This window comes from Salmo salar, chromosome 26 (genome assembly GCF_965601325.2).
Source record: "Salmo salar chromosome 26, fSalSal1, whole genome shotgun sequence".
Lineage (NCBI taxonomy): Eukaryota > Metazoa > Chordata > Actinopteri > Salmoniformes > Salmonidae > Salmo > Salmo salar.
Window position 1 is genome coordinate 11132194 of NC_138316.1, and position 11670 is coordinate 11143863.

The 11670-nt window shown below is 43.0% G+C and overlaps 1 protein-coding gene across 1 annotated transcript; it reads left to right on the forward strand.

Moving 5' to 3' along the window:
* The first annotated feature begins 8812 nt into the window (after window positions 1-8812).
* LOC106587144 (putative RNA polymerase II nuclear localization protein SLC7A6OS) lies at window positions 8813-11670 on the forward strand. The gene is made up of 5 exons (XM_014175201.3): window positions 8813-9088; window positions 10023-10325; window positions 10516-10722; window positions 10972-11074; window positions 11203-11670. The coding sequence occupies exons 1-5, from the start codon at window positions 8897-8899 to the stop codon at window positions 11316-11318; spliced, it is 921 nt and encodes a 306-aa protein (XP_014030676.1). The 5' UTR covers window positions 8813-8896; the 3' UTR covers window positions 11319-11670.

Sequence of the window (11670 nt, forward strand, 5' to 3'; positions counted from 1 at the left end):
TAACCTTTGATGATCTTCATCAGATGACACTCCTAGGACATTATGTTATACAATACATGCATGTTTTGTTCAATCAAGTTCATATTTAGATTAAAAAAACAGCTTTTTACATTAGCATGTGATGTTCAGAACTAGCATACCCACTGAAAACTTCCGGTGAATTTACTAAATTACTCATGATAAACGTTGACAAAATACATAACAATTATTTTAAGAATTATAGATACAGAACTCCTTTATACAATCGCTATGTCCGATTTTAAAATAGCTTTTCGGCGAAAGCACATTTTGCAATATTCTGAGTACATAGCTCGGCCATCACAGGCTAGCAAATTTGACACCCACCAAGTTTGCGGCTCACTAAACTCAGAATTACTATTAGAAAAATTGGATTACCTTTGCTGTTCTTTGTCAGAATGCACTCCCAGGACTTCTACTTCAACAACAAATGTTGTTTTGGTTCCAAATAATCCATAGTTATATCCAAATACCTCCGTTTTGTTCATGCGTTCAAGTCACTATCTGAAGGGTGACGCGCGAGTGCATTTCGTGACAAAAAATTCAAAATATTACATTACCGTACTTAGAAGCATGTCAAACGCTGTTTAAAATAAATGTTTATGCTATTTTTCTCGTAAAATAGCGATAATATTCCAACTGGGCAACGTTGTATTCATTCAAAGGCTGAAAGAAAAAAATTGAGAAGTCTCGTGACCGCACATCTCCAGTCTCACTGTCCCCAGGCTGACCACTCACAAACAGAGCTGCTGTACTTTGCCCAGAGACAGCAGACACCCCATTGCACTTTCTGGCGGCTTTAGAGAGCCAATGGAAGCCTTAGAAAGTGTCACGTTACAGCACAGATGCTGTAATGTCGATAGAGATGCAACAGAAGGACAACAAATTGTCAGACAGGGCACTTCCTGTATGGAATCTTCTCAGGTTTTGGCCTGCCATTTGAGTTCTGTTATACTCACAGACACCATTCAAACAGTTTTAGAAACTTTAGGGTGTTTTCTATCCAAAGCCAATTATATGCATATTCTAGTTACTGGGCAGGAGTAGTAACCAGATTAAATCGGGTACGTTTTTTATCCGGCCGTGTCAATACTGCCCCCTAGCCCTAACAGGTTAAAGCAGAGTCTTTACCTGATGAAGTCATGTCGGGATATGTCAGTTATCCAGTGAGAGCTTTTGTGCCGAACCTGCTACAGTGTTTCAGATACCAAGTTATGGTCATGTTGCAGCAGTGTGTAGGAGGGAGATTACAAGATGTGAGAAGTGTGCAGGAGGGCATGGGACAAAGGAATGTGTAGTATCGGTGGAGTAAAACTGTGTGTCAATTGTGTCCGGTGAAGTGGTGTTCAACCTTCCCAAGTTCTCTCACGTCACCCCGCTCCTCCGCACACTCCACTGGCTTCCAGTTGAAGCTCGCATCTGCTACAAGACCATGGTGCTTGCCTACGGAGCTGTGAGGGGAACGGCACCTCCGTACCTTCAGGCTCTGATCAGGCCCTACACCCAAACAAGGGCACTGCGTTCATCCACCTCTGGCCTGCTGGCCCCCCTACCTCTGCGGAAGCACAGTTCCCGCGCAGCCCAGTCAAAACTGTTAGCTGCTCTGGCACCCCAATGGTGGAACAAGCTCCCTCACGACGCCAGGACAGCGGAGTCAATCACCACCTTCCGTAGACACCTGAAACCCCACCTCTTTAAGGAATACCTGGGATAGGATATAGTAATCCTTCTAACCACCCCCCCCCCCCCCAAAAAAAAGATATAGATGTACTATTGTAAAGTGGTTGTTCCACTGGATATCATAAGGTGAATGCACCAATTTGTAAGTCGCTCTGGATAAGAGCGATGCGCATCAAGATGCTAGAACTGATGCGCATCAAGAAATAACCGGAGACAACAGGAAAACAACTTTAGGCGCTCTAGAGTGCATTAGATAAATTAGCTCGGAGGTGGTTTAAACTGCATTCTAATGTGGACTACTTATAGAAAAAAAAGGGTCTTACGTATGCTCAGGTCTTCGGTCTCAAGCGCAGCACGAGTGAAAACTTAAAATGGAAGTTATGGAACTCCCTAGCATGAATCCATTATAGGAAAAAGTCCACAATGACACTGATATTAAATGTAGAGAATGATACATTTGCATCTGGAGGCTACTGGAGCCTACCATGTTATACAATAAATATGTTGAAATGATGATATCACTGGAGTCATTGCAAATAATTTGTGCCACTTGTGTAGCCTACCTGGAGCTGACAAACGGATTTAATCAGTGGTGGAAAAAGTAGGTTCCCCAATTGTCATACTTGAGTAAAAGTAAAGATACCTTCATAGAAAATGACTCAAGTAAAAGTGAAAGTCATCCAGTAAAATACTACATCAGTAAAAGTCTGAAAGTATTTGGTTTTAAATTATATATTTTTTATTTATTTAACTAGACAAGTCAGTTAAGAACAAATTCTTATTTACAATGACAGCCTACCCCGGCAAAGCCCGGACGACACTGGGCCGATTGAACGCCGACCTATGGGACTCCCAATCACAGCCGGATGTGATCCAGCCTGGATTCAAACCAGGGACGTCTTGCACTGAAATGCAGTGCTTTAAACCGCTGCGCTACTCGGGAGCCCTAAATCATAAATCAATATATACTAATAAACTTAAGTGTCAAAAGTAAATGTCATTGCTAAAATATACTTAAGTGTCACGCCCTGATCTGTTTCACCTGTCATTGTGCTTGTCTCCACCCTCTCCAGATGTCGCTTATTTTCCCTGGTGTATTTATCCCTGTGTTTCCTGTCTCTTTGTGCCAGTTTGTCTTGTTCGTCAAATCAACCAGCGTTTTGTTTCTCAGCTCCTGCTTTCCCAGTCTCTCTTTTCTCGCCCTCTAGGTTTTGACCCTTGACTGTTCTGACTCTGAGCCCGCCTGCCTGACCACTCTGCCTGCCCCTGACCTCGAGCCTGCCTATCGCCTCGTACTGTTTGGACTCTGACCTGGTTTATGAACTCTCTCCTGTACCCAACCTGCCTTTTGTCATAATAAATATTGGAGCTCAACCATCTGCCTCCTGTGTCTGTATTTGGGTCTCGCTTGGTGCCCTTATACTTATGTATCAAAAGTAAAAGTATAAATAATTTCAAATTCCTTGTATTAAGGAAATCAGACCACACTACTTACTTTTTTTAATGTATTTATGGATAGTCAGGGGCACACTCCAACACTGAGACATCACTTACAAACAAAGCATTTGTGTTTAGTGAGTCTGCCAGATTTACATTTACATTTACGTCATTTAGCAGACGCTCTTATCCAGAGCGACTTACAAATTGGTGCAATCACCTTATGATATCCATCAATCTTATGATCAGAGGCAATAGGGATGACCAGGGATGTTCTCTTGATTAGTGCGTGAATTGGACCATCTTCCTGTCCTGCTAAGCATTCAAAATGTAACGGGTACTTCTGGGTGTCAGGGAAAATTTATGGAGTAAAAAGTACATTATTTTCTTCAGGAATGTAGCGAAGTAAAAGTTGTCAAAAATATAAATAGTAAAGTATAGACCCCCCCCAAAAAACCTACTTAGGTAGTACTTTAAAGTATTTTTACTTAAGTACTTTACACCACTGTATCCATGTTATTAATATTTGATTCAGTGATTGAAATTACGACCCATCCTCAGTAGCTTTTTCCAGCAGCCTATTGGGCAACGGAAGCACTTCTTACCCCGAAATCGCCTTGCTATTCATGATTAACAAATGAGTCAGTCAATTTGAACTAAGCAAGCAGATACATTTTTTATTTTACATCTTGCCTACATTTTGCCTAGGCTACTGAAGGATATCTGAAATTAGATGTAGGCCTACCAGGGGCTATAGGCTACCTGTATCTAGCTAACCAAACCATGGCAAAGTATGATTACAATCATAAACTCAGATTTTAGTCAGTAAGACTAGCCTATGCCCATTGAAATGATAAGTCAATCTCGCAAATTGGCCATTTGTAATGGTTTGTAGTCTTAACGTCTGGCACATAACGACACAATTGCCAGAAAATAGTCTAACATTCGTTTAATAAGGGCAAATTACATTTTCTCTCGTGACATATTCAAATTCCTTTATTATTCACATTAGGTCATAATTATTATTTTGATGGAAAACCTAATTTTGCTTCTTAGGTCATTAGAAGTTAAGTCGATATTCATTTTTAATTCACTTGATAATGTTATAGAAAAGGTTTATTTGGCTAAATGTGGCAACTCCTCTCTTGCTGTGAAAAACTATTTGGGGCTAGTTTTCAGGCCTTGTGGGCAGGTTTTGAGTAGTCATTGGGGCTAGAATTTTAGCTAGATCAGGCAACCCTGCCTCCTGGAAGATCTTCTGACGTCCTTTCCCGAGAAGGAGGGAAAGATGGCGGAAGTGGATGCTGAGTTCAAATCAAAGAGTGTGTCGAGCAATGTTGAATGTTCTGAATGGACAACAGTAGTATCGAAAACAGGAACAAAAAGGAAATTGTCTGAAATTGTAGTGGAGGATATGTGTATGAATGATAATGAATCGCTTCTTGTTGGGATGCTTTTGTTGAGTAAGGATGCATATGTGGGAGACCTGTTAGAGGTGTTTAAAGTGGTGAAGTATGCGCTGGGAAAAGTGGAGTCTGTCAACGTGACCAGGAGTGGTCTTATTTTGATGAATTGTATTTCTGAAGAACAGAGGAAGGTTGCAGTGAGCCACAAAAAAATCCGGACAACAGAAGTTTTGTGTTCTGAACTTCGGAGTAGAGCACCCGTCAAAGGAGTCATCTCAGGGGTGACGACGAATGTTCAGGTTGAATACCTGAAGAGAATTCCTGGTGTGGTTGGTGCCCGGCATCTGACCCTTTATTTTTTTTTAAATAGAAAATACCTACGCATGTGAAGCTTGGTTATGTAAGATACGTTGTAAGAGCTTTCATCCCCAAACCATTGCAGTGTAAGAATTGTAAAGGATTTGGCCATGTTTCAAGTGTGTGCAGACAGACAGAGTATATTGAAGAACGGTGTGTAGAAGAACGACGGTGTTGCAATTGTGGTAGGGATCATGATCCCGAGTTCCTGGAGTGCCCTGTAAGGGTGAATGAGATTGAGGTCGCAAAAGTTAGAGCGGTCAATCGAATCTCCTATGCGAAGGTGATTAAAAGAATTGAGAAAACAAGTGATGCTAGTGAAGATATGGTAGTGGACGCACCACAGTCTGTAGTTCTAAACTATATGGCACAAGTCTCAAAGAAGTCTAAGAAACTGGACATTATTGTGGCTGCGGCAGAAAGGTTTTTGGGACTTAAGGACTTTACATCTGAAGACCTGCAAGGGGTACTGGCGCCGAAAGACCTGCCCTCCCAGATTCCCCTTGAGTCTGTGTAGGGATCAGATTATACATTTATTGGTAGTTTGGTAGTTTGTTCAGTTTTCGGGGGAACCCTGTTTCCATCCCGCACAGTAGGTGGCGGGATGCACATTAAATTGTGCTATCGCCAATTTACCATAGAAGCGAGGATACTGGAGGAGAGATCCGTGAGAGGCTGTAGGGGGAGGAAGCGTCTGTGGATGATGGTTGGAAGAGTGCGCTTGTTTGAAATGGAAAAGCTTCTCGGTAGCTACTGACAAAGAAGAACATCAAAACAAAGCAGCTGCTTTACAAGTGGGATGCACTGTTGAGCTCTACTACCCGAGGGGTTCATGTTGATTGTACAGAGATTGTGACAGCTGGTAAAATGGCGTCCCTTGAAAGGGAAAGAACAAGATGTATGTCAGGAGAAGTGCAGTATTATCATAAGGAGACGTGTACTTGGAATACGGAGAAGGAATTGAGGGAAAAAGAGAGGTAGAGGAGGACGATGAGAGAGAAGGAGGAAGAGGGTGAGCTTGAGTCTAAAAATGGCAGAAAAAAAGGGAGATCGTTTGTTAAAGAAGAATGGAAGAAGGTGTAAGCAGAGTGAGCTTTACGTCGGATCGTAGACGAGGAGAAATGGAAGTGAATGAGGGCGAAATATCGGAGGTAGTAGGTGTGGTGAAGTTCTCGGAGCCCGAGGCTTGCACCAAGGGTCAGGATAAAGATGAGTCTGTGACAGTAGGAGTGCATTTTTTTTTTTAAAGTGCACCCTTGCTTTTGGATGATCAATTTGTGGTTTCAGGGTGGGTGAAAACAGAGTTGAGTGGTGTGGAATCGGTGAACATAACCAGAAGTGGTCTTGTGATAATTGTTTGTGTTTCTGCAGGTCAGAGGGAGCAGGCGCTCCGCGTTAATTGAATGAATGGGGACAAGCGATGTGAATTATTTTGCTCTCAAGGAAATGGCATCACTGAGAGGAGTGATTACTGAGGTAGGGGTGAATGTGAAAGTTGACCAACTGAAGGGGGAGATTCCCGGTGTTTGTGATACTCATCATTTGTTGCGACACAGACAGGGTGGCGTGAGTGGTGAAACAAAAGAGTCTGTCCTTGAGTTTTGATGTAGTCTTTGCCCAACAAAGTGATGTTAAGATATATAAGTTATCCTGTCAGGGGCGGAAATCCCGGGGGGGACGGGGGGGACACGACCCCCCCATCCTGGGAAAAATATGATTTCCCCCCCCCAATATATCACTGAAACATAACTATGTAATTTAAATAATATTAATAATACGCAATGAAAGCAATTGTGCTGATTATAGACACTTAATAGCTCGTTTTTAAGTTTCAAAAGATTGCGACCCCCCCACCCTTTGCCTCACAATGGTTTGATCCACTGCCAGTTCCTTAGCTTGCGAGGTAACGTAGAGGTCGTATCTACTGTCTGAAAGGCACTCAATGCACGTGACTGACAAGAGGTTAATCCAGTCAATCGCGCACACACACTAGCTGAATATGCAGAGCTAGCGCGCAAATATTAACTATTAGGCTAGCTAGTACCTATTCCATTTATGTGGCGTCGTCAAAGATGGAATCTTTGCTATCGTCAATTTATTCCAAGATCAGCATGCATGTAAGTTAGTGCTTCAAAGTCCCTGTGATAAGGTTAGCGATAAACTGAACAGAACTACACACTCTTCTAGCATTGTTTTAAATATATTTAATGGTCTCGTTGCAAAAGCTAAATTGTCGCAAGGGAACTTTTATTTATATATTTTATTTCACCTTTATTTAACTCAGCAAAGATTATAGCAAACACCACTGAATTGGTGCTCGCTAGCTTTGCAAATTCAGCTATTGTTAGAAGCCAGCCAATATGAAACAAACGATTAAAATTATAAAAGGTTGCAGCATATGTTGTGTAAATGGTGAACTCATACAGCTGTCAACTCTTGTCACTGCAATCCGTTTCACATTTGCTAGCTACCTTTTAGATAGAAGCCCATATAGAATGATAGAAGATAAGATGATAGAAGCCCATCTCCTACTGTAAATAACCTACATACTGTGTGTGTGTGTGTAGCCAACCAGGTAGAAAAATGGCAGAAAAAAGACGGACATCAGAGTATTTTTCAGTACACCAAAACGCAAAGAAAGAACCCTAGTAGCCTAATATCTCAAAGACTAGTTGATAAAATGTTCATAAGAAAGAAATGAAATTCTAATGGAAATGTTTCACAATGATGTCATTAGGCAGAGCAGGCAACAGATGGCACACAGACAGCAGAGTTGGGGACAGATATGCAGGGACAGACTGGCAGAGACAGGGAGTCTCAGGTAAGTTTGTTGAGTCTTTGTTTGGCAACATTATGAAAGGTTCTCAATTTTTTTTACTTGTAAAATAGGAACATAATTGGAAAATGCCATGGATACTCCCACTCTCAACTTAAACTGGTGACTGAACTAAGATTTGTTAAAGGCAATGGTATTGCTGTTGTGATTAGTTGTGTAGTTTTAGGTACCGGTAGTTAGGAGTACGGCAAACACCTTATTTCTTTGGTTCCTCAATATACATTTACCATATTAAACGTAGGCTATGTGTTACAGCACTACTTTTGGTGTCCCCCTCAGGAATTGCTCTTGAGAAAATGTAATGTAATTGTCCCCTCCAAAGTTGATATCAGATTTTCGCCCCTGTATCCCGTACGAGTATTTGTGCTGAATACATTACGTTGTTACAGGTGTCAAGCTTATGGGCATGTGGCAGCAGTGTGTACGAGAGAGGTTCCTAGGTGTGAGAAGTGTGCAGAAGGGCATGAGACAAAGGAATGTGTAACATTGGGGAAATGAGTTGTATGTGTTAATTGTAGGGGTGCCCATGGGGATGGGGTTCAGAAATATCCTGTGCGAGAGAGGCCGTTTGAGGTTTCCAGGGTTAGAGTAGTGCAGAGGTTGTCGTACGCTGAGGTGGTGAAGAAAGTAGAGGAAGATGGGTCAAGGGGGAGGGATCCTGAGAGGAGTGATGTGAGTAGTAGATCTGTACCAGTAGAGGCCAACAAGTGATATATGTTTCAGTAAGATTGTATTTTTATCAGTTATAGCAATGGTTATCAACTGTACTGCAGGGATGGAACATAAGTCACAGAATATTGAGGTTGTGGTGGCAGCTGAGAGTTACAAGGTGTTAACTGGTGGTGTCCCATCCCTTCAGGCTGTTGGCTTGAGGTAAGATAAAAAAATATTTAAATAGTGGAGTAGGGTGGTGGGTTTTTAGTGAGTGTAGGGTTAGATGGTATGGTATATGTTGATGTATGTATTTTATGATTATTTATTTTAAGTATAAGGAGTATACTCCAGTCTAGTAGGTGGCGGCAACGCAACATTTATTGGATGCCAACCGCCGTAAAACCTAATCGAAGAAGTTACCATAGTAGTAGTAGTAGAAGAATCCTGCCTCCTCTTTCACAAGTGCGACTATAGCTAGCAAGTTACGGTAGCGCCAGCTGGAACAGCCATGGATCCAAGCACCACTATTCTCCGGGTGAAAAGAAAGAGAGGAACTGACCCTGCCGATGCGTTGCTGCTTGCTTGTAAACGTATTCGGCCAGAGACCACATCCCAGATCGCTGGGGAAACTGTGCCTGAGCCCGATGATACAGAGGTTGAGAATTCAGTCTTCAAACTCGTGGCAACCGTAGCGTCACAGGTATGGGCCGCTGTCAAACCACGGTTTCTCGTGGGCGATGTACACAATCGGCTGGTGCTGTGCAAGACACTCAAGTCTGCTGTTTTAGTTTGGCTAGGTAGCTACCTAATGTATTTGATGTTAAACTAACTGTAGTTAGCTTATCAGCTGGTTAACGAACATTGTTTATTGCTAGTTAACGTTAGCTATATACATTGTATTTTCTCTCCAGCTCAAGTCATCCTTACTTAGCAAACTGGCTAGTTCGCTTTGTGTTGATTAGCAAGCAAGCTAACTAGCTGGCTAACAACACAGATAGCTAGGTAACTATCGTTCGCAAACTAGCGAGCTAGCCTACGTTCTCGCTAACTTCACAGCACCATTATCTGGTGTACCTGTCTCTTGCACACCTGCCATTTCAAGATCGGACAATATGAATTTGTATATTTAGCTAGCTATGAGGAGATAATCCTTCGCAACACCTGTTTGGGTAGAAAATACGTTTTGTTGGCTCCCGAGAGGCGTAGCGGTCTAAGGCAGTGCAGCTCGTTGTTGGAGGCGTCACTACAGACCCTGGTTCGATTCCAGGCTGTATCACAACCGGCCGTGATTGGGAGTACCATAGGGCGGTGCACAATTGACCCAGCGTCGTTAGGGCTTGCCCGGGGTAGGCGTCATTCTAAATAAGAATTTGTTCTGACTTGCCTAGTTAAGTGAAGCTTAAATAAATAAAAAGATGAGTTGGCTGGTCATGGTCCTGAGTCAGTCATAGCTAGTTTCATAACCTATTTCTTTTACATTGAAAATAAAACAATCTTAATGTTTTCTTAACACTCAAACAGTTCTGGTAGCTAAGTTTAATTTAGTGAACCTGTCATGTAATGCACTGCCAGTCTTGTTAGTCTCAACCCTCTTTGTTAGGATAACTGCTTCCCTATATTGTCACTATGCTCAGGATGCCCCAGTCCAGACACAGGTTCGTGAAGCACTGGCCCGCCCCCGTATGGCCCATGCCCTGCGCCCCTCAGGCAGCTCCCAGAGGATTGTGGGAGATCTGCGGAGCGTAAAGTGGAGCACCAGGCGGGAGGAGCGATACAGGATCCTCTCCAGCCATCGAGCAGGGATGCCTGCAGAACAGCCCCCCTCAACGCAGCCAGAGCCCACAGAGGAGCCAGGCAAAAATGCCTGGAGCCTGGGTGAAGTTCAGGTGTTTGACATCATCCAGGAAGATGGGGACCAGGGCAAAGCTCCTAGCAAGGTAAGTGTGAGCTGTGCTCCCCTAGCTAGAGCTGGGGAAACATTCTTAAAACCAAGATGTCCTATGTAAACGTATCAGTGCCCACAGTTCCCATATGATGAATTCAGTTGATCCAGATCGTAGCCTACCTGCCACATAGGCCTAGTATTTGGATGGCTTAAATTTGATGATTACGGTGACTGTTTCCCAGTTGCTGACCCCTGACCCAGAGACTATCCTGTGTAACTCGATGAAGATGCTCCGTGAGAAGCTGAGAGTGTCTGGAGAGGGTGTGGGTGTTGAGCATCGTGAACGGGAGGACGACTACGTGTATGACCTTTACTACCAGGAAACAGTCGCTGCAGGCTGGATCCTGGACATCCTGTCCGTCAGGCCCTACTCAGACGAGGGAGAGTTGGTAAGGATCAAAAGTGTATCTTAGAACTAGTTTTTACAAACTTTGTGCCCAAACTCAATCAATTGGGCTTCCCAAAAATATGGTTGCTATGTTTGAACTCTTTTTTTTACCATTTTAATACAGCTGTAGCAGGCTCTCGCCTTGATTTTTAACCCACCCCACTTTGTTGCAGAGTTTCCAGGCTCTATACGCAGTAGCAATTGAGCATTGGATGATGCAGGAGGAATAACCTTTATCTTGGTTTTCCAGGTGCCTGACTTGGTGGTGAATGAGGATGATGAGAATGAAGAGGGGAACTGGAGGAATGACTACCCAGATGAGGATGGCAGTGACAGAGAGGAGCGCTATGGAGGTAGGCTAGTACTTTTTTCGTTGTACAAAGTTCAAAAGCTTCACGCAATGATTATCAAAGCTCCCACAGTAAGGATAGTTGCATTAGTTTCTATCCAAAACCTAATTTTGCCTGTTCTCATCCTGAAGGGTACTGGGAAGAGCAGTCGTACAGTCGGAGATCCTGGGACCAGTACCAGGGCGAGGTGATGCAGGAGTTAGATGATGATGATGATGATGATGGAGACAAGGATGACTCCGACTGATCTCCATCTTTAAGCATTGGTGGTTGTTTTACTGTGCAAGTGTTGGTGTGACTGTGTGGTAGATATGTCACACATAACTGGTATGCTTTGTGTGCTTCTTGTTAAACTTGTATGTTGGCGAGATGGTTTGGACTGCGTGTTGTGCATGGTAGTATGTACGTGTAAGCGTATGGTAGTGATTGTGCATCTGAGTGTGGGGCATTTTGTGTGTGAGATACTGTTTGGGTCTACATTCCCTGTCCCACGGGAGATTGTACTCTTGATGTGTGAGAGATGGTTGATGAAAGTGACTCTGAATCCCTTCTGTAAATATGTAGATGTGTATAAAATAAAGCTTTCAAAATAAATGTGA